This window comes from Accipiter gentilis, chromosome 7, assembly GCF_929443795.1.
Source record: "Accipiter gentilis chromosome 7, bAccGen1.1, whole genome shotgun sequence".
Lineage (NCBI taxonomy): Eukaryota > Metazoa > Chordata > Aves > Accipitriformes > Accipitridae > Astur > Astur gentilis.
The window spans coordinates 11565629-11587838 of NC_064886.1; the positions used below are offsets into that span (position 1 = coordinate 11565629).

The following is a 22210-nucleotide window of genomic DNA, read 5'->3' on the forward strand; positions in this document are numbered from 1 at the left end:
GCTTCAGATGAGTGACTGTACCTTGCTCGGGAAGCAGGTATCTGCAGTTGAAGCGTGTTTGAAGGAGGCAGTGGTAATTCCTATGCAAAGCTGCAGCCTGCAACGACAGGAGCTGCATTTGCAGGCCTGGAGATAGATGCCGGTGTCCCAACTGGTTGAGTATGTCTTTGCGTGTGGACGTATGGGAAGTTTGGTTGCTTCAGCAGGAAGGTGTGAGGGCAGGGTGAGCCCTCTTTGTGACAGGGTAAATGTTGCCAGTGTTGTCTGTTCTCACTCTCCCTGTTCATTGAGGAACCACGATCGTGATTCAGCAAAACTGAGATTGTTTTGTCTTCATGGATGCGTCATATCAGGGCTGGTTTTTGGTGGTGGTGGCTTTTGGATAATGAGGGGGTGCTGCCTATGCTTCTGGGGGCTGCTGTCCCAGCAGGGGCTGGTGAGCAGGTGATGGATGGGGGATATGAAGGCAGGGTTTCAAGCCCCTTTTGGGTGTCATCAGTATAGTAAATATTATAAAGATTAATGCCTTCATAGGCACTTGCTTATCTGTCACACCCTGGCTTGCAGAACTTCAGAAGTGGTGAACAGATCTGGAGTGCCAGAGGTTGAAAGGAGAAAACCACCTGGATTATTTTTGTTTAATGACAATATATGTGGCTTAAATCTGCTGGTCACCTCTGCTGCTGGTTCAGCCTCCTGTAAAATCTGAAGAACTGCATGCAGTGGGGCAGAGATGTTAACTGTTGTGCACCAGAGTGTTTTATCTGTGCTCATGGGAGCATTCAGGTACAAGCAACACCCTTTGTAGGTGCCCAGGGTTTACTTGTGTCCTGCTCCAAGTGCATCATTGCGGTGTTGCACCTCTGAAAAGTGCAGTTCTCCCGAAAAGCTTTGTGGATGAGACAACACGGGTAATACTCAGCTGCTTGGCAAATGGGTTTAAGCTCTCAAGGTGTTAAATGCTGTAGGAATAACTGTGGCTCTGGGTAAGTTACTGTGCAGGTCGTCTTCTCCCCAAAGAGCTGGCAGGCGATCATTGGGCACTGTGGAGGGCTGAATGCTCAGCTGAGTTGCTTGAATATTGTGCAAGACGCGGGGAGTCCAGTTAGGTACCAGCACTGGATGCGGACGCTTGAATCACTAACTGTGATTGAAAAGAAATCAGCTCTAAAAAGAGGTAGAAAAATTCTGCTGTGAGTTTTGAAATTATTGAGAGTGAAAAATGTTTCTAGCAAGAGAAATAAGGCTAAGGGGTGTTTAACTTTCCTAACCAGCTGATAAGGGCTCAGTAAGCTAGAGTTTGCTTGGGAATGTTCTCCATGTCTTCGCACCTCTGCCTGCCTCTTGTGCTGTTGGCATAGCACTTCTTCCAGTAGTTTTGTTGTAATTACGCTCTTCTCTTGACAAAAGTAAATAAAACAACCCTGACATATTCAGCAATTCTTTGCAGATGGCCCTGTTTTCCTGTCTGGTTTTGACACTGGCTTTGCTTTTTTCCCCTCAACGGAATGTAAATAAAACAGCCTGGATGTATCTGGATGCTTGTGCAAAATAATCACCAGCAGCCATAACGACAGCCCTTGTTTAGGAAAATCCTGAACCAAAATCCAATACTTTATTACTCCGGGTGTGCCTGATATGTGGCCAAGGATGCGAGAGGAGCAAGAAAACCTGTTGTCCTCAATGCCTGATTGCCTTTAGTCCTTCTAGTCCAAGAGTTTGGGATGCTGTTACTCAAAGCAAGCACATCCAGAGACTTGCAGCAAAATAAGGGACTTGGTTTTGGTGCCTGTAGGGTCCGTGTGAGCAGCCCTGATGCTGATGGGGGAAGGGACCCTCTGCCAAAGCCTGCTTTATTTTTAACATGCAATCCTGTGCATACCAGAGAGCCCTTATCCAAACACTTGGTCATCACGGTATTTGTTGACATATGAAACCCCGTTTGGGGGATGGTGGCTGCGAGTTGACCCAGGATACCTGCCTTGTTGCAAGGACGTGTTTATTCCGGAGCGGTTTTGTGTATAGACATGCCCTAACTGATAGTTTGGAGATAGGCACCTTGGGTAGCTCGCAGCAGAAGCCAGATAAAATGCCGTGGGAGGGCGATGGGCTGCTCAAGAGCTGTTGAAGACTCACCCAAAAGCAGCTCTTGCTCTTGGCCAGCTAATTATAAAACTCCTCGGATGCAGGTTGGTTTGCCTGGACAGGCTTGGGCTGACTTTCTCTCGATAGGATGCTCTGGACCTTCTCTGCCGACCATACCGCGGGGACAGACCACAAACTCGGCCCCAGCTGGAAACCCTCCTGCCACTGGCAACCTGAGAAACCTCCTTCTCTGCTCTGGAGCAGGAGCAGCAGCTGGAAAACCCCTGATCTGGGTCCTGCACAGAGCATCTGTGGGGTGCTGAAAAGAGATCCGCAAGAACAGGATATCTGTTGATCAGCGGATACCATGTTCATGTGATGCCTTAAATGTGTGATGGCCCACAAAGACACTATTGAAGGCTCTGAAATAATGTACCCACAAATACCACGCAGAGCCGTGTCCTGGTGCTTTTGGGTGCAGCTGAGAGCTTTCACAGCTTTGATTATTTTTTTTTTTTTTGATGGTTTGGAGCAATGCTGCTGGGGGCATTACTCCAGCTGGAGTGACCTGCAAACTCTGTGATCGATGGGGCTCGCCATGGATGTGCAATGGCTGGAGAAGGGGACAGCTACACAGCACTAGTGCTTTGAAATGCCCCTGAAAGCAGCTGTAACATTTGGGAGATGAAGTTGTCAAAGGCAAAACCCCCTGTGAGCCAGCATCCCACTCCGAGCATCTTCTCTGGATCCACTGTCCCCGGAGTGGCCAAGCCTTGGAGCTGGGATTTGGCTCTGTGCTTCCTCCTGGGTGTTGAAAGCTAAAAGTTTCGGATACGATAATCTGTGCATCTCCTTACCCCCGCAGCCTCACACCAGAGACCTTCCAGTGAGTTCGAGAGCGATAAGTCTGTCTGCCTCGGTGGCAGTGTGCCTGGCACTTTTATAACTGTGGTGCTTGTCCTTCTTCACACTGGACTATCTAGCATTTTTCCAAGGCTCTCCAAGCACCATTACATTAAATTGGTGATAGCAAAGGACTTTTATTAGTGTCTCCTTACTCTGAATGATGGCATCATGAATAATGTGGTGGTTGGATACTGCCGGATTATAACATCGATTTTTTTTTTTAAAAAAAAAATTTATTTTTTTTTCCCAGTGGCGGGCTGTTGCCATTGCTACTCCTTTCATTTACTGATTTTTAGGTCATGGTTCAGTTGGATCTTTTGACTCTATGCAGGGTATTTATTGAGATTTTCTTTTATGAAGTGACCTTTCAAAATAGATTTGTATTGAGATAGGCTTGGAGTATTTACATTTCTGTTAACTGGGGGGCTTAGTCTGTTCTCATCTCCAGCATCGTGGTGATCTTCCTGAGTAAGTATGAACAATAGCAGGCCGGAGTATCTACCCCTGTTCGCTCTCATCTCAGCACCTGGCTACAGTTGTGTCTCCCTATTTAGTTACTATATTGCTCATTATTAACACCTGACTGGTCCTCTCACAGATAGGGTTTGCATCATGTGTTTGCTTACGTTGTGCTTAGAACAACCCACCTTTCGCCCTGGTGAAGAAAATGTTTTTGAACAAGTCTTTTCTCTCCTGCAAGCAGAGGATACTTCTGCCCTAAAACCAGCGGTCCACTCCGTTCATTGGCTCTGCAGGTATAGAGAGCAGTGCTGAGCTCCAGTTCGCATCCGTGGTGGAGGGGGGTTTGTTCCGCACCCAGATTTGCTGCCTATGTCCCAGTGCTGACGCTCAGCCTTTTTTTTTCTTCTTTCTCCCTTCTGTTATGCAGTGACCAGGACAGGGGACGATTAACCCCTTCACCAGATATAATTGTCCTCTCCGATAATGAGGCATCCAGTCCCCGTTCCAGCTCTCGTATGGAGGAAAGACTTAAGGCAGCAAATCTTGAAATGTTTAAGGTAAGGGGTTTCTTGGCTGTCCCAGGTGGCTGCTCCAGTGAGGAGCTGTTCTGCTGCAGGAGGTTTCTGCTTTTCCGAAGGATCTGGGAGCTAAGGGGGTTTCTGAGCAATGCAGTAACTTCTGGGCGTTAACAATCCAGCTTTTGCATCCTTGGTTATCCTTGGTACAAATTCTTCCTTGTGTTAAAGCTTCCTCATGACCTCTTGCCACCAAGGCATAGGTAGCAGGTTTCAGCTGTTTGAGTTTTGACTGATTTTCTGCCTCTTTGTAGGGTAAAAGCATAGAGGAGCGACAGCAGCTGATCAAGCAGCTTCGGGATGAGCTACGGCTGGAGGAGGCCAGGCTTGTGTTGCTGAAGAAACTGAGGCAAAGTCAGCTGCAAAAGGAGAATGTGGTACAGAAGGTGAAGCTCTGAGCAGCATGGTTTAGGTCTGGGTGGGATAAGGGGAAGGCGCTTGGCCTCGCAGAAGCCTGTTAGCGGGCAAACACTGAAGACTTGCTCTGCTCTTGGACCTTCCTTTACTCCACATTTGACCTCTTGTGTGATATTTCCTACCAAAGTGCGTCTGCAGCAAATCCACAGCCCATCCTACCTAGCATGCTGCCCTCAGGGCCAGCTGAGAAGATAAACTATGCAGCTCTGAAGCATTAGTATTTGATGTAGCATCGATGAGGCTTGGCTCGTGTCAGGTCTGTCAATGGATTTCCTTTGCAAGCACCATGCACTGATGCCAGTTCTCATTTTCTCTTAATCTAGACTCCAGTTGTCCAGAATGCAGCATCTATTGTCCAGCCATCTCCTGCTCACGTGGGACAGCAGGGACTGTCCAAGCTTCCCTCCAGGCCTGGAGCTCAGGGGGTTGAGCCTCAGAACTTAAGGACATTACAGGTGAGCCTTCCTGACACCTGTTTTCTGTGCAAAAGACTATAATTGTGTTTGGTGCACACGCAACGCTGCACATTTGTCTCTGCCCGACTGAGATGCTTTTTCCAAGAGGCAGATAAAGGCTGGCAGTTCCCAGCACCGTGAGTCGAACAGTCTGGTGTCCCACAACTTGTCTGCGAAGTTCTCTCTGCAGGCAAGGTCATCTCTGAAGCTGATTGGTGGAGACTGAGCTATCCCCATAACACTTCATGCCTGTCCCAGCACTTGCCCCCTTGCATGATCTGTGTGGGGAGGTCTGGGTCCTCTGCTGCTTCAGAAGTGGCAGATCTTTCTGCAGGGAGGTGTGGAGGTCAGTCCAGCTGACAGTTTGCATTGTGTGAGGTGGAAGGAGCTGACTTTAGATGTGGTGGCCCTGAAGAAAGTTGTCTGCTGCTTGGGTAATGCAAGTTCTGGGGCTGCAGGGAGAAAACTGTTCATTTGCACGTACCCTCAGGAATTGCCAGTCAGCAGACCTGGTTTTTGAAACGGTGCAGAATGGTCAGAGGAAGAGGGTGAAGAAAAATGCAAACAAAACAGGGAACTGAAATGTTTACCTTCTTTGGGAAAGCACTATAGGCAGAGCAGGGTGCCGTGTGACATGGCTACCTTTCTGCCTGTGCGCTGGAAGAATGCTAATTCTAGATGACACAATTGTTTAATGTCGCACGGGTAAACAAGAAGCCAATGGTATGAGCTCACTGGAAGGAGGGCACTTGGCCTGTGCCTGTGGAGCTGGGTGTTGACACTGATGGGCGATGGGGATTTCTTTCTTGGGGCTTGGTCCAGCTCTGCTGCAGGGCTTGGGGTCCCCTGCCACCTTGGGGCATGCTCTTACCCCTCCCCAAATGTTCCTCTTCCACAAGCTCTGTAGCATCAGGAAATGGACTTTGTCCTTTCAGTAAGAGTCTGTCAGTTAAATTTCTTTGATAGTATATTGGAATATACAAAGTCCCAGCAACACAGTTGTGAACCTAGATGCTGGGAAGATGGTGTATGGGACGAGGATGGAGGTGATCCTCCAACGTGTCTGTCTGCTTGTAGCTTTCTCTCCTGCTTTTGTTAAAAGTCTTTCATTTCAGTCTTGCTGATCATTTACTCCCTCCATTAACCATCTTCTTTGTTTGTGGCATTTGTTTTCTTTGCTATGGCAACGATTCGGGGTCAAGTCTATTGTGGCTTCGCAGTGGGATCAGGCTGGTAAAGGAAATGGGCTTTAGGAGAAGAGGAAACACATTGTTTGCACAGTCTTTGTGAAGCTTTTCTTATGTGTGACAGTGAAGAACCTCATCTAGAACAAGTCTAATAAAAAAAAAGAAGGGGGGGTGAGACAAAGGTTGTCAGACAGGAGGTGTTTAATGTTTTGAGATAATTTCTGATAAAAAAATTGAGCCCTTCTACCTGTCATCCCCCCTTGGAGCTGTTCTGGTGGCGCTCAGAGACACAAAGACCTTGCTGCGAGCTGAGCGTTAGGAGAAGCCTGGGCAGGTCAAGCCCTGGCTCAGCCTGCGCTCAGGTCTTTCCAGTCCCAGTGTCATGTTTCTGGCTGCTCAGCATTGAGGTTTTTAACATGCCTGTGCATTCCTGCACCAAAGGCAGACACCCATCTCCCTGTTAGTTAGGACTCTTCTAACTGTTTCACTTTGAACTCTGGCACCGGTGTGAATTCTGCTTTTAATAGCTCTATGCAGCTGGCAAACAGCTGTCCTTTTTTTTTAATCCCCTCTTTTCCCCTTGCTTTTTTCCATATTGATCAAATTTTTGGGGTTGTTTTTAATGCAAAGATAGGCCACAAATGTGTGTCTTGAAAATCACCTTCCAAAACATCCCAGCCTAGAACCTGGCAGTCTGTCCTCTTCCCAGTGAGCAGGCTGGCTCCTGGGAAACAGTTGCTCCACGAGATTACTACTCCTTTTCTTGACTCAGGTGCTATCCCAGCCTCTCTACAGAAAATATGAGTACGTTGAGACATCCTCCCTCCAGGCAGAATGGCGGTGATTATTTAAAATAAAGGACATTTAGAGGAAAAGTTAAGTTCTTTCAGTGGTGTCTTGCCTTAGAAGTTAACTGGAATTACAGATAAGTGGAAATGCTCTCTGCTGTTGCAGAGCCTGATCAGGGAACTAAAAATTCTGGTTTGTCTCAAGTCCTTTTTTTAAATTTATTTCTTGTTTCCTTTCTCGACAGGGTCACAGTGTCATTAGGTCTGCCACAAATACGACTCTGCCCCATATGCTTATGTCGCAGCGCGTGATTGCTCCGAACCCTGCCCAGTTACAAGGGCAGCGGGTTCCTCCTAAACCTGGCCTCATCCGCACTACAACTCCAAGCATGAATCCAGCCATCAACTACCAACCGGTACGTTACTGATTTATCGCTGGATTTTAGGCACAGTTGCCTGGTGGGGTTAGCAAGAAGGGAAAATAGGAGGTGCCTTAAGGAATCTGATGAGTGCCATGGAGGTGCTTAGAGCTCAGCATGAAGACATTGAAGCAAAGCTTGCAGGTGGAAATATATCCCAAGCGTGGGTGAAGACAGATGTCCTTGACCCGTGTGGAAGAATGAAATGATAAATAATTTTAAAACTTCCTATTTGGAGCTGCCTGCTACCAAAGCGCTGGTTCATCTGAGCAGTGCTGGCCTCCTGCTGTAATGGTGACATGAAGACCCCACTGAAGCAGGGTGGCTGGTTTGTGAGCAGGTCTGGTTACTCTTCCTGCAGCCAGTAGCAAGCTCACCTGTGCTTTTCTTCTGCTTTTCTCTGCTGGAAGAGCACAGCGAGATCCCTGCAGTCGAGGAGCAGGACGTTTAAACCCACTTGTTTTACTTTTGGAAGAGTGGAAAGATTTCCATGAAGACAGAAAATGGAGAGGGAAAAAAAATATCACTTTCTGGTTCTAGCACTGGTGCTGTGTAAAGCAATCAAAACTTTCTCCTGCAAACAGCCTTGGTTCCTGGGCTGCATCTCTCCCACTGTGGCACAGTTTCTGTCCCTCGTCCGAGACTGCAATGCTTGGCTGAGATGCTCTGTGTGTGTGGGGGCCCAGGTTAATGACCCCTGTTAATTCCTTTTAGGGTTTGTCACCAGTTCTTAAGCCATTTAACCTGTCCTAACCATAGTATAGTGCAAATGTGTGAATGATAAACATGACTACAAAACAGTCTGAAAGTCTTTCATCTGAACAACTGTCAAACCAACCTAATTATGTGTTTGATTAAAAAAACCACCCCAACTACTCTTACAGAAGAGTTTTAAGTTCATTAGTGTTAGTTCATTAACTGTTTATTTAAGTCTGCATGAGTTATCCCTGATCAGCTCTGCCATTAATTTTCCTGGACCTACATTGGACTAACTGGGTTGGGATGAACTTGGCTCTACCTTTTTTTTCCCCAATCAGTGAAACATTAGGAGTCTTAAAAAAGAAAAGTGGGGCAAACTGATTGATCTTCTGTGTGTTATTCTCAATCGACACGACCATGTCCCTCGAGCTTTGGTAGCTGACCCCATTTGAATTGCTGAGAGGGTTTGTTACTGTTTGAAATTTTCCCCCTTGCATGCGTGGAAGTGTTCATACCTGGGAAAGAGGTAGGCTGGGTGAAAGGCTGGCAGCAGCCCTGCTTGGGCTTAAATAGGTTGCAGGCTGATGGCTTCTTATCACAAAAGACTGCGAAAGCTGCATCCTCAGGTCAGCAGAAGTCTTTGTGCTTTGCTACGGTCACGTGCCAGAGGGACTGCGCATCCGAATGAACGGAGGATGCAGAAGAAAGCTGCTGGAAATGGAAGAAGAGGGAATTGGCACATTCGGAGCACCTGTGTGGGAGGGGACGGACACCATCTGGCAGCAGGGATGCTGCCTGGGTGCCTGCCAGATCAGCAAAGCAAGAGGTAGAGGAGCAGAAATCGACAGTGAGCGATGGTGCCAGCGCGTGAATCACGGCACTTGGTGCTGCCTACGCACAGCAAGGCCATTGCTGGGTCCCAAGGCTGGACCCTGCACATGCATTCCCTCACCTGCAGAAGTCCCTGGGCTGCTCTGGATGCCACGACTCCTCTTGTGGATTCTGGTGCACCAGAGGCTCCTCGGCACCGGCACTGCTTTATCGTAGGGAGCAAGATGAGCTCCCTGCTCCCAAATCCCAGCATGACTCCTGTCTCCCCAGGTCCTTTTGGGAACGTTTGCAGAGGGAGGGAGGGTTGTGAGAAGGCAATCTGGTTCATCCAGGTTCCTTTAGGGGCTGAGCTGTAGTTGGGGACTGTATTAATTTTTTGTATTAATCCTCATCTCCTTTTCCTCTCCAGCAATCAAGTTCTTCTGTTCCTTGCCAGCGTACGTCGTCTTCAGCCATCTATATGAACCTTGCCTCTCACATCCAGCCTGGCACTGTGAACAGGGTGTCGTCTCCACTCCCCAGCCCTAGTGCTCTGAACGATGCCGCCAACTCCCAGGCAGCTGCCAAGCTTGCCCTCCGCAAGCAGCTTGAAAAGACACTGCTGGAGATCCCACCCCCAAAGCCGCCCGCTCCCCTGCTGCATTTCTTGCCCAGCGCAGCCAACAGCGAGTTCATCTACATGGTGGGGCTGGAGGAGGTGGTGCAGAGTGTTATTGACAGTCAAGGTGAGCTCACGGGACAGCAGCTTTCCTCAACCACCACGCTAACAGTGCTCCCACCCATGTGTCATTTCCTACTTTTTTAATTATTTTTTTTAAAAAACACTAAAATATGTGGCTTGCGAGGCTGTGAGAGAACAGTTTTTGGTCTTACCCATCCCTGGACTCTGCTCCTTCTTGCTGCGACTGCCTGCAGCGGAGGGGAGAGCAGAGCCTGGACCTCCTGCCTCCAGGCACTAGGGAGGTGTGTGCTGACCTTGTGGGCACAGAGCCAGTCTGGCAAGGCTGGCAGCCTCGATGTGCCGAGCCTGCAGCCAGCCCCGGAGCAGCAGTGTCTGTGGCCTGGGGCTTGTGGGGCTGTCCCCACTTGGGGAGGCGTCTCCCAGGCCCTTCCCTGAATGAATGTTTGGGAGCCAAGATGCAAAATTTTCGGGAGCTGTGACTTCCTGGGGTTCTGTTCCTGCGGGATTGTGGAGCTTTTAGCTCCCATCTCACTGTTCCCTCCGGGTCGTCACCTCCCAGTTGGACGGAATTGAGCCTGTGCTCTTCCAGTGCATGTTTGGCATGGTGTAACTGTGGCGCATTGCTGGCTTGCCCGACTCAACCACCAAGACCCCAAGCTTTTTATAGTCTTGTAGAGCTGGTCCCAGCACTGCCAGGTTGTTCTGTCCCTGGGGCAGGATTTCTCCTGTATCTCTCCCAGGATGCTGAGCTCTTGCCCAGAGTGGGGTTGGACTTTGATGCAACGCTGTCCTGAAAATCCGTTTATTTGCTGGGACCTTCCCTCCTGCTCCGATGGTGCGTGCGGGAGCTTGTTGCTGTCATGCCCGGGGTGGAGGAGGCAATGTTGAGAGCATGGTGGGGCTGTCCTATTTTCCCACCTAACTCCCATTCTTGGTGACTCCCAGGGAAAAGCTGCGCATCCCTCCTGCGTGTGGAGCCCTTTGTCTGTGCCCAATGCCGCACTGACTTCACCCCTCACTGGAAGCAGGAGAAAAATGGGAAGATCCTGTGCGAGCAGTGCATGACTTCCAATCAGAAGAAGGCGCTGAAGGCAGAGCACACCAACCGACTGAAGAACGCCTTTGTGAAAGCTTTGCAGCAGGAGCAGGCAAGTACATGGCCCCTCTGCGAGCTGCGCTGGTGGGGCACGTTTGCTCCGTGAGAGCCTGGAGCTCCTGCCGTGGGCTCTGGGATCCCCTGCTCCCCTTCCCTTCGCGTGTCTCCAGCCACGTGGCTTTTTGGTAGGTCAGTCGGGGTTCCCCATACATGAGCTTGAGGAGTTTGGCTTCTCTGTGGGGATGCCGAGCCTGTGGGGCTGCCCAGCTCAGCACATGGAGCTTCTAACAGCGAAAGGCTGGTGCTGAGTGTCCAGAGTGCTCCGGAGCAGCTGCTCCTCTGCCTTTGTGCGTTGTTTTCCCCCTGGCTTTGTAGCTCGAGGGCTGGCTGGGGACAGCTGCCTTCCGTCCCTGGTTATGCCACTGACTTTGCTGGAACTTGCCGGAAGTCACTTAACTGCTTGCTGCCTGCTTGCTTTTTTGTGGAAGGGGGGAATTTGCTAAATTCCCATGATAAATTGGTGTTGGAGAGCTTGTTTAGAGGCCCTTGGGTAAAATAAACTGGAATCATCATTTGTGAACTGTGAAAAAAACCCAGAAAACTAAATATGAAGTGGAATCCGGCTGCTGACATGGGACGTGGTTGTTTCAGAGCAAGAAGAGTCTTTGGGCTGTTTTTAACAAGTGGGTGCACAGATAGAAAAGCTGTTTGTGTTGGCTGCAGCAAGGCTGCAGTTCCAGTACCACCTTGGGAAAGCAGTTGGGTTTTCAGTGGTTTTCAAATAAAGCAGTGATTGCAGAACATGGGGAGAGGGGCTTGCTTCCTCCCTCTCTGGGAATGCCGCCTGCCAGGGCCAGTGTCGGTGTGAGCCCTGGCATGCCCTGCTCGTGGCACCGGAGTGGTCAGCTCAGACCTGTTGCATCTCATCAGGGAGGTGAGGTCTAATCTGGTGGTATGTGCTTCTGAGGATGCTTCTGGTTCTTTCACTCAGGAGATTGAGCAGAGGCTACAGCAGCAGGCAGCCTTGTCCCCCACTGCAGCGCCTGCTGTCTCCAGTGTCAGCAAACAGGAGAACATCATGCGGCACCACACGCTCCGGCAGGTAAGTGGTGCTCGTTTTTCTGTAGCTCCGGTGCTGGGCTCCCAGCAGAGCAAGAGCATGCTTCCCCTCACTTGTAGCCCAGATGCATGCTCCTGCTTCGGAGTGGGGTGGGCACAGCAAGCACTCCCCGACAAGGAGGGAGGTGCGAGAATCCTACTGCCTTCTCTCTTACAGCAGTTTTGGGATCTGGCTGCCCTTTTTCCTAGGGACTGTAGGGCTGCTTTTAACCCGAGTCCCCTGCACCCCGTTTCCTTGTGCCAGCAGAGACCGTAGCTGCTGGTGGTCTTCTCTCCCACCCCTTCCCCTTCTGATCTATTCCCTGTCAATCCCATGCTGTCTGGTGGGGGAGCCCGCGGCACGGCCCTAGACTCTGCTGCCCGATTACGTACCTCTACGAGAGCAATCTGCAAACTGTGTTTTCCATGTACTGGCCAAAACCCACGACTGATTCTCCACCCTCTGGCTGCAGCTCTTGTCAGCAGCTGCTTCCAGACTGCTGGGCGATCCCCGTGCCTTGCTACCATCTTTGTTCTCCTCTTCCTCAGGCTCCACAGCCCCAGAGCACTTTGCAGCGTGGCATCCCCACCTCTGCCCGCTCCATGCTTTCCAACTTTGCGCAGGCACCCCAGCTGTCCGTGGCAGGCGGTCTCCTTGGCATGCCAGGTAATGTCCCCCAATCTGTGCCGGAGCACAGGGAGGAGGGGCTCGGGGCTAGACAGAGAGCAGGACGGGTCAATCTGTGCCTGGTTTGATTTTTGGGGAGGGGGGGGAGGGCTTCCCTTCCCCCTGCTACAGAGGCCCTGCAGACCTCTGTGGATTTCAGAGGGTGAGTTTGGGTTAAATTGCCGCTTCCCAAGTAAAAGTTGGGAACGTCCTGGCTTGCTGGTCACAAAACGGGGACCTCTGAGCACAGGGGTGTGTTGGAGGGAATCCCCACCTGCTTTTCTCGCCCTTCTCCAGGAGTTAACATCGCTTACCTGAATGCTGGGATTGGAGGCCACAAAGCGTCGAGTTTGGCGGACCGGCAGCGGGAATACCTTTTGGATATGATCCCACCCCGCTCTATATCGCAGTCCATCAGCGGACAGAAATAACGCCTATTGACCGTCCCCCCCTTCCTCCCCACTTCCGTCGCATGCAGTGCCTGTACTGGTGCCTACCGTACACGGGGAAAAAAGACAAAAAAAAAGAAACAAAAAACAAACAAATGAAAAAACAAAACAACAACAAAAAAAAACAAACAAAAAATACCCATTTCAAACCTTCAGCGACCTGTCCTTTTTCCAAACCTTAACTACTTTGGTTTTCTATAGCAGTGAGAGGTCACTTCCTTTGCCCGAGGTCCGAACAATGTCTGCTTGAAATCAGCACTCTCCATGTGTTAAAGCTTGTTTTATGCTATTTTTTGTAATGACAAAGCATAGAATTTTTAATTGTGTTGTGGGGTTTTTTTTCTGTTTTTCTTTTTTTTCCCTCCTTTGCTAAATGGATGGTTAAAACTTTTTTTCCTTTCCAGAGACTTTGTAAGGGCATCCACTCGACATTAAGTGACCATTATTTTTTTTAAAGGGCAGCCTATGCTGACTCACGGGGAAACGGGGGCAAAGAGATGTGATGGGCTGGAGCCCGGACTGCCGTCCGCAGTAGGGTGCTACAATTCCCTTGGCTCGGCAGAAGAAGTCAGGAGACGCTGATCTCAACACCTTAGCTCCCTTCTCTCTCTCTTCCCGGAGGAAGGGAGCCTGGTTTGGTGAGGAGAGCTGTTGCCTGTCGGCACCGGTGTGCGGGCATCGGCGCTGACGGGGTCGATGGATGGTGCTGGCAACCCCCTTGACCGACTCGAGGAGCCCGGTGGGGCGCAGAGGGGTGTCGATGCCACCCGGTGAGCCCCTGGTGTGACGGGCAGGTGGCCGCCATGGTGCATGCCGGCAGCGGTGGCGGTGCTTCTCGGCAGGCTCTAGAGCAGACTGTGAACGACTGGTGGCCTCGGGCGCGGTGAGTCCCCCTTCCTCTCCCCTCTGCGCTCTTGCATGCTCCGGAGCTGCTCTTGGTCGTCGTCACTCGCCGCCAGCCCTCGCAGATGATGGGGACGGCACTGTGGTCTCTGCACGGCACCTGGGCTCCAGCTGGCGGTTAACGAACCCAAAGCGAGAAATAAGCTGCGAAAAGTCATCTGAGAAACGCTCTATTTGCACTTAACCTTCACACTAATGGGCCCTCCCCTCCTCTTCCTCCTCCACAGACAACAACCCTAGCCAGGGGAAATTGCGCCCCGGCTGCCGGAGAGACCCCGGCAGAGCCGTCCTCGCATCCTCACCTCCACGTCTCCTCGCCTCCGCCAGGACCTCTCCGTGCCCAAACTTGCCCAAACCCAAGCGTCTGCGCAGGGGTTTGCTGCTCCTGGGATTTCCTGAGAGTTTTCTGGTTGTTTTTAATATTTTTTTTTAATTAATTTCCTTTTTTTGTTTGTTTGTTTTTTAATTTTTCCCTGACGTTAAAATTTTCTTGTGCAATTTTGAAGCGCCAGCTCGCCTGTGGGGAGCTGCTTGACGGGTGGGGGGCCTGGGAGCACCCCCCCCTCACCTCTGCCGCTGGGGACAAGGCGCCTTCTCTCCCAAAATGCCACCCCTTGACCGGTGGGGGGGACCCCTACCCTGTCAGCATCCCCCCCTCAATTCAATGAGCACTTAACCCCCGAGGGGTCTGGGTGCCCCGACCCTCCACCCCCCCCGGGGCCCTCCAGAGGCGAAAGGATTTTATTTGGTTTTTTTTTTTTTTTTTGGAAGCTAGTGAAGTGTAGTGGCGTATATATATATACATATATATATATTTTTGTGGGTTTTTTTGTTTTGTTTTTAATCTTGTTTAGCTGGCTCCTCTGTTCCACACTCCCCCCCTGCCCCTCCCCGGGACACTGAGATCCTTTTCAAATCTCCTTTTATTGCCCTGCTTCCATGGGAGCACTTTGACAAATCGTTTCTTCTTGGATAAACCTGAGGTTTTGGTTATTCAGGGCGGGGGGGGAGTATTTTTTTTATCAGCTTATCCTTCACCACCCCCTCTTCCCAGGGCCCTTCGACGTGGTCGAGCCCCCCGTCCCCCCCGTCCCTCGCTCAAGTGCCATTCTCCCCCGTCAGGTGTTACCGAGAGGTACGAGGTGACCTGGGCGCATGGGTTGAGATTAAATTATGAAACTTTAAAAAAAACCATGAAAAAAAAAATACAAAAAACCAAGTGCAATACTTAATGCCGGGGGGGTACGCGGGGGGGGTGGAGCAGACGGACAGAGGGAACCAATGGAGAACAAGATGCCGACTTCATGGTGCTATAAGTGAAATTTGGGGACAGGGGGGATGACCCTGTTTTGCCCACCCCCATCCCCCCTTCCTTGGCGGGGGGTGTTCGATGGGGCCGGGATGGGGTGGGACCCTCAGCCCTGGGGTCTGCAGGCAGTTCCCCCCACCTCCCCCCACCCCCACCCCCCCAGCCCAATAATGGAGCCCCAAAACTGTCCCTGTAGTCCCGCAGGGGGAGCAGGGCCATCCCTAGGGCCCCTCGAGGCTTCGGCTGTGACCTGCGCAGGTTTAACAGTTTTTTTGGTTTTTTGGGGTTTTTTTTTTTTTGGCTTGTTCCCTGCCTCCCACCCCGGCCCCCAGGGATGTGATGTACGGTAGAAACCCCTTGTTTTCCTTTATATTTTTTTTCCCCAGATACAGAAATAAGGATTTCTTTCCTGCTTTTGTTCGTGTTTCTTTTACAGCTAGGGGTAGATCTGCTTGTGAAAATGCTTTTATTGGGATTTATTTTGGGGGGGGGTGGGGGAGTGGGAGGGGTGGTGTTTGGTTTTTTTTGGGTTTTTTTTTTTTGGTTCCTCCAAAGGCATAACCTGTCCCTCCTCTAACCTCCCCCCCACCCCACCCCTTCATTAGCTTATGATATTGCTGCCGAAATGTTATAACAAGGACTCATTCGTGTATATAAGCTATTTCTTGACACATTAAAAAAAAAAAGAAAAAAAAAGGAAAAAAAAGGATAAAAAAAAAAACACCAAAAAAAAAAAAAAGAAATTGTACATTGTGTAGAAAAAACAAAAACAAACAAATGAACCGGAAAACGAACCCACCTAGCCATGGGTGTTGTGGAAGTCGTCACGTCCTTCTTGTAGTGTGACCTCGTGTGTATGACATGAAACGTGCAAAAGGGGGGTTCCCGGCGGCTCGGCTCGGGGGGAGGGGTAAGGGGGGGTAGGGAATGGTGCTGGGGGGGGGACACACGGGACCGGTGGCCCCCCTCCGCCCCGGCCCCGGCGATGCACTGGTGGCGGCGGCCACCTCCCGAATCTGTGCCTTTCACACACACGCAAACTTGGACCCCCCCCGCGGCACCAGCAGCCCCGGAGGCAGGGAGGGGGTGTCCCACAAAAAAAATGAAAAAAAAAAAAAAAAAAAGGGGGGGGGGGCAGCGCGCTGAGCACGGGGGGAGCGGGGCCGGGGGGGGGGGGACGAGTATTATAAACTGTAACTGTATTTGCACTGTTTTTATTATTGCATTGGCATATATACAATATACATCTATAACAACCTGCGGTCTGCGGCCTCCTTCCTCTTCCCCTGGCAGCATGCACTGCCCCCCCAAAAAAACCCCCCCACAATCCAGCAGTGATTTCGGCCCCCAATTTGCAGGATTTTAGGCCCAATTTGCAGGATTTTGGCCAAATTTCCAGGATCTTGAACTCAATTTGCAGAATTTCAGGACCAATTTGTGGGATTTTAGGCCAAATTTGCAGGATTTCAGCCTCAATTTGTGGGATTTCGGCCTCAATTTGCAGGATTTTAGCCTGATTTGCAGGATTTCAGGGTAAGCGTGTGGGGTTTTTTGCCCCAATTTGCAGTATTTTAGGCCCAATTTGCAGGATTTTGGACCCAAGTTGTGGGGTTTTGCTCCTGATTTGCAGGATTCAGTCCCAATTTTTAGGTTTTTTTCAGCCTCAATTTGTGGGATTTCAGTCCCCATTTGCAGGGAAGCTGCACAGAAGCAGCTTTGGGGGAGGGGGAGTGCAGAGCAGCCCTGGAGCCAGCTGGGTGGGGGGGGGACGTACGTCATTTGGGAGTGGGGTTGTCCCCATTGATGCCAGCATCAATTTTGGGCTCCCCCCTGCCCACAGCTTCCCAGCTCCCTTGCCAGGATCAGGTCCAAGCGGTGCTTAGGCAGCCTCCACCACCAGCTGGGGCTGGGGGCAGCTCAGGACCCCTCCATCCCTGTGCCGTGGTTTGCACCCCACCATCTCCAGTGTGACCCCAGTGGGGACTGGCCAGCTCAAGGCCATCCCTGTGCCCGCTCCCCCCCCCGAGGTGCCCCAGTCCCAAATCCATGTCCTTTGGGTTGCATGGTGCCTCCTCCCCTGGCCACCCCGCAATTGCTCCCTGCAGTGCCAGCCCCCCTCCCCCCCTAGTACCCAAATCGCTGTGCACTGCCCCCCACCCCAAGCTTGGCCCCAGTGCCGTCTCCTGCACCCCCCCAAACTTGTTCCCCGACCCCCAGCTTTTGGGCGGGAAGAGGGACAAGCATCACCCTGTCCTGAGCCTAGGAATTTGGGGGGGGGGGGGGGGCAGCTACAAGTGACACCCCCCCCCCAAACTTGAGCCTTCTGCAAGAAGGGGGGGGGGGTGTTGCGGGGACCCGGGGTGGGGCAGGGGCTAGGAAACCAAGCCTTTTGCACAAATTTAAGGTGTTGTTTTGGTTTTGTTTTTTTCTTTGGGGTGTTTTTGTTTGTTTGTCTTTCTCCCCCCCTCCTTTGCATTGTGTTTGAAATCGGGTTTAACAACAAAGCAAAGCCACTTCAGGGCTGAAGCCAGTGAGGACAAATAATAAGCTAATTTTTGGAGAAAGGCTTAAACTAAAAATCTAGAAAAAAACAAAAACCAAACCTTTGTAATATTTATCACTTGCAAGCTATGTTTAATAAAGAAAGGAATGGTTTATAACTTTCGAAGCAGCTGGTGTATTGCATTGGGGCTTGGGGGGGGTGTGTGTGGTGGTCCTGGCTGGGGATAGTTTGCAGGGGGGGGTGGTGGGGTGGTGGGGGGAGACCCTGAATTGAGGTAGGGACCCCCCCCATCCTAAGCAGGGCCTCCTGAGTCTTTCCTCTGTCCCTGCAGAGCCCCAGGGATGTGGGGATGGTGGCATTGGTCTCCCCATCTCCCCGAGCCTTAGCCCTTGGGTGACACATCCTCCCCTCGGGGGTACCACCACCACCACCCTCCGTGCAGCAGGATGGGGGTGACAGCGCCAACACTTGCTACAAAAGAGTTTATTTGCCCCCACCCCAAAAAAAAATTTTTGTATGTATAAAGAGCAGGACCCCAGGATGGGGGGGGGAGAAGGCACCAGCGGCCGGGGGTGGGTGCCCCATGGTTAGGGATGGGGGCATAACCCCCTCAGTGGGGGGAGGGGGGGCATGGGGACATGGATGGCCATGGGGACAGTGGGACAGATGTAGGGACTTGGGGACTGCAGGACAAACATGGGTACCCACAGGACGGATGCGGGGTACATGGGGATGGCAGGACGGACGTGGGGACCTGGGGACAGCTGGATGGATGTGGAGACTGGTAGGACAGATGTGGGGTACCCAGGAATGGCAGGACAGACACAGGGACCTGCAGGACAGACATGGGGGGGGTCCGTGGAGCGCCTGGTGCTGGTGGGATGGACATTGGGCGCTTCGGGGCACTGCTACAAGGACACCCGTGGGCTCAGGGTACCCAAGTGAGGTCTAAATGCGGAGGCGTCCATCCAGGACCCTCTCCCAGAGCGTGGGGCCAAGGGGCACGTAGGCTTTGGTGGTCTCATCCAGCAAGAAGAGAGGGTCGGAGACGTGAGCTGGGTCGAAGCCCTCCTGTGCCAGCCGCACCTTCTGCTGCTTGAAGGTCTCCGTCATCGCCAGGCGCTCCTGGGAGGGCAGTGGGGTAGGATGGGGACCCCCCCCCCCCAGTCACTCCCTGTACCCCCCCAGCCCCTCCCCGTTACCTGCAGCCGGAGGAAGCGGGGCCAGGCGTAGGACGGCAGGAGCTGCTCCACATGCCGGTACAGACCAGGACCATCCAGCTGGCAGCCAGGGCGCAGCACCAATGCCGCCATCCCAGCACGACCCTCATGGCCTGTGGGTGAGGGCAGAGCTGGGGTCGGGGGGCATCACCAGGCTGGGGGGATTGGCAATTACACTGTGGCTGGATGAGGGGCATCGGTACCTGGCACGGTGACACCATATACAGTGGCTTCTTGCAGGGACTCGTGGGCCACCAAGGCTTCGGCCACCTCTGTGGTGGCCACATTCTCACCTTTCCACCTGGGAGGGGGAGGACAGGGATGAGCAGGATGGGCCTGAGCCCCTCCCAGCCATGCAATGGATGGGGCTGGGGGGCTGCTGCACTGTCCCCATGGGGCAGTGCATCAGGGTGGGCTGGGGGTGGGTGTCCCTCATTGGTGGGGTCCTCTGGCACCTGTAAGTGTCCCCAGTGCGGTCACGGAAGCGGACGAACTGGGCCGCATCCTGCTCCATCAGGTCGCCGGTGCTGAAGTAGGTGTCACCCTCGGCGAAGACCCCCCGCAGCAGCTTCTGCTCTGACAGCTCCTGGCTGCCGGCATAGCCCAGGAAGGGCGTCCGGGGGGTCACTGGGGCGATCAGCAGCCCCGTCTCGCCTGCAGGAACGGGGACACATGACAGGGAGCATACATGGGGACCCCCCACCCCATCCCTGCTACTCACCCGTTCCTACACGGATGCAGCGCCCGGCCGCGTCCCGCACCGGGGCTCCCTCCGTCACATCATAGCGCACGATCTCGAAGGGTGAGAAGAGCTGGGGAGAGGAGCCAGGTGGGCGTCAGTGTCCCAGTGAGGATGGGCACGGGGTGGGGGGCACAGCACCCCCTCTCTCCCCAGCCCCCCCCACCTTGTAGATGAAGCTGCTGCGCCCCACGGCCCCTGGCGTCGCCGTGTAGTTGAAGAGGGTGACGTTGCCCTCGGTCATTCCATAGGTCTCCACAATGCGGATGGCCCCAAAGCGCTTCAGGAAACTCCGCCAGACGTCGGGGCGCAGCCCACTGCCCACCGCCAGCCGCAGCCCATGCTCCCGCTCCCCAGGGCGCTGCAGGGACGCAGGGTCAGATTTGGGGGTGCCCCCTGGGCTCCCCCCCAGGACCCCCCCCCCTCCCCGACCTGGGGCTGGTTGACCAGGTAGCGGCAGAGCTCCCCGATGTACTGGAAGACAGTGACACCCTCAGCACGACAGTCATCCCAAAACTGGCTGGCTGAGAACTTCTCCTTCAGCACACAAGTGGCCCCTGTGGAAAGCCGGGATTGGGAGGTGTGGGGGTGTGGGGGGGAGTGTCAGCTCCCCTGAAATGTCACTGAGCTCACCATGGGGTCCCCAGCCCTGCTCACCAATGCCGATGCAGCCGACGATGCCCAAGAGAGACCCGGCCATGTGGTAGAGGGGCAGCGCCAGGTACACCACATCCTGGCTGGAGGCTCCCACCAGGTCGTAGAAGCTCAGACACATGATGGACTTCAGGTGGGAGACACAGGCAGCTTTGGGGAGACCTGGAAGGGGAAGACAGCGTCGAGACCCCTCAGCTCGCCCAAGGCACCCTGTCATGCTGGTCCCACGCACCCACCAGTGGTGCCGGAGGTGAAGATGTAGAGGCAGGTGTCGTTCATGTCCTCGGGCTGCCAGACATCCTCGGGCTCCAGCTCCTCAGAGGCTGCATCCAGCAGCTCCTGCAGGGCCACAACACCAGGGGGGTACGGCCCCGAGCCCAGCACCCACACCACGATGTTGTCCTTCTGCAGGCTGGGCAGGATGGGCTCCACTGCCGCAAACAGGTCTGGGGAGGCGGGGGGAACAGGCTGGTGTGGGGGCAGGTCCTGGGCATGGCCCGTGGTCCCCCCCAAGGCCCAGCCCAGGGTGGGGAGAGGATGGGGACCTGTCCCCACCCGTGCCTGTAGGTAGCATTCACCTTCAGGGATGTCCCCAGCCTTTGGGGACACCCCCAGCCAGGGCTGCCCCATTTCCACCCCAAGCGCTGGCCTGGGGGTGTGTGTGTGTGTGTGTGAATGGGTGACCAGGCAGGAGCCGTGTGGGGCACATGGATGGGGCCAGTTTGGGATGACCAAAACATGGCACAGCTGGAGGGACCCGCATCCCCCGGCATCGGCCCTGAGCTGAACCACCCCAGAGCCCCGAGCTGTCCGGCTCCCTCACTCCCTGGCTTGGGCAGTGCTGGAGACCGCCAGTACCCCTGGTGCCACCCCTGTGCCCCAGAGCCTGTCACCCCACAGTGGCCCCGGTCCCACCCCATCCCTCCCCGGCACCCGGGGATGGGTACCACCCTGCTGCCCTCCAGTACTAACTACCCCATCCCAACCCCCGGAGCCCTCGCTATCCCCGGTCCCCCGGGTCCCACCACCCTCCCCGGCCCGGCCCCGGTCCCGGTCCCAACCCACCCCCTTGAGCCTTTGCCACCCCCGGTCCCACGCCATCTCCCGGCACCATTGCCACCCCCCTCCCCCCCCGCCCCTGTCCCCCCGAGCTCCGCACTTCCCCCCCGCCCCCCCAACCCCCGGTCCCGTCCCCCCCCCCCCCCCCCCGCCCCGTTGCTCACCGTCCGCCACCAGCAGCGCCCGCGCCCCACAGGCGCGCAGGCAATGCCGGAGGGCGGCGGGTCGCAGCGCCGTGCCCAGGAAGGCGGGTCGGGCTCCCAGAGCCGCCAGCCCCAACCAGCCCCAAACGAACCGGGGTTCGTTACCCACCAAAAGCCCCACCGGCACACCGGGTCCCAGCTCGCCTCCCCCCTCCCCCGCTAAAGGCCGCCGCCGTAACGCGTTGGCCACCCGAGCCACCCGCCCCGCCGCCCGCCCGTAGGTCTCCTCCTCGCCTCCCGCCGCCCGTAGGAAGGGTCGGCCCGGTTCCTCCCGCGCTGCCCGTAGGAACCGGGCGGCCAGGCTACCCGCCCCCCTCCCACCGCCCCCGCCTCCCCTTCCTCTCCCCGCCACCGCCCGCCGCCGGCACCGGGCCGCCCGCGCCGCGAAGGCCAGGTCGGCCCAGAGGTGCGGCCGCAGCAGCCGCTGCAGCAGCGCCAGCGCCGCCAGAGCCGCCAGCGCCGCCGCCGCCAGCGCCATCGCCCGCCGCCCGCTGCGGCCGCGCGACGCCGGGGGCGGAGGGAGGGGCGGAGGGGGGCGGGCGCCCCCGCCCCGCCCCTCGGCGCCACGCCCGCGGGGCGGGAGCCACGCCCCCTCTGAGGGCCTTCCCCCCCCCCCCCCCCTCCCCCGCCCCGGTTCGATCCCCAGCGCGTCCCTGTCGCCGTCCCCCCTCGCCCCAGCCCCCTCTTCCATTCTTGTCCCCGTCCTCCTCGCCCACGGTCGACCCCTCCCATTTCATCCCCCAGCCCCTCCATCACGTCCCCACCGCTCCCCCGACCCCTCTTCCAGCCCCCCCCCCACTTTCC

General features: G+C 54.4%; 3 protein-coding genes across 4 annotated transcripts in view; 2 read left to right on the forward strand and 1 right to left on the reverse strand.

The window, feature by feature from the left end:
* GATAD2B (GATA zinc finger domain containing 2B) overlaps window positions 1-15920 on the forward strand; it is a 43930-nt gene extending 28010 nt beyond the window's left edge. For both annotated transcript variants that reach the window (XM_049806928.1, XM_049806929.1), the window contains exons 3-11: window positions 3881-4010; window positions 4283-4414; window positions 4769-4900; window positions 7121-7291; window positions 9234-9549; window positions 10452-10654; window positions 11594-11704; window positions 12250-12367; window positions 12665-15920. In XM_049806928.1, the coding sequence (XP_049662885.1) occupies window positions 3881-4010; window positions 4283-4414; window positions 4769-4900; window positions 7121-7291; window positions 9234-9549; window positions 10452-10654; window positions 11594-11704; window positions 12250-12367; window positions 12665-12798 (1447 nt within the window). In that variant the 3' untranslated portion in view covers window positions 12799-15920. The remainder of the gene's footprint in view (window positions 1-3880; window positions 4011-4282; window positions 4415-4768; window positions 4901-7120; window positions 7292-9233; window positions 9550-10451; window positions 10655-11593; window positions 11705-12249; window positions 12368-12664) is intronic.
* The window catches only part of ILF2 (interleukin enhancer binding factor 2), a 99032-nt gene that overhangs the window by 17193 nt on the left and 59629 nt on the right, over window positions 1-22210 (forward strand). The window lies entirely within an intron of this gene.
* On the reverse strand, window positions 17999-21897 carry SLC27A3 (solute carrier family 27 member 3). Its single transcript, XM_049806927.1, has 10 exons — window positions 21368-21897; window positions 20381-20590; window positions 20148-20306; window positions 19923-20047; window positions 19657-19851; window positions 19473-19563; window positions 19207-19405; window positions 18955-19052; window positions 18734-18864; window positions 17999-18656 (listed from the first exon to the last, which is right to left on the reverse strand). Exons 1-10 carry the CDS (start codon window positions 21882-21884, stop codon window positions 18480-18482), a joined length of 1902 nt encoding a protein of 633 aa, XP_049662884.1. The 5' UTR covers window positions 21885-21897; the 3' UTR covers window positions 17999-18479.

Excerpts from the sequence above, each read along its gene's own strand:
- SLC27A3 (XM_049806927.1), bottom strand. The coding sequence starts at position 21,884 with ATGGCGCTGGCGGCGGCGGCGCTGGCGGCTCTGGCGGCGCTGGCGCTG. Across the intron at positions 19,852-19,922 it reads ACCTGGTCAACCAGCCCCAG|CGCCCTGGGGAGCGGGAGCA; the intron begins GTCGGGGAGGGG and ends GCGTCCCTGCAG. Across the intron at positions 18,657-18,733 it reads CCCGCTTCCTCCGGCTGCAG|GAGCGCCTGGCGATGACGGA; the intron begins GTAACGGGGAGG and ends CTGCCCTCCCAG.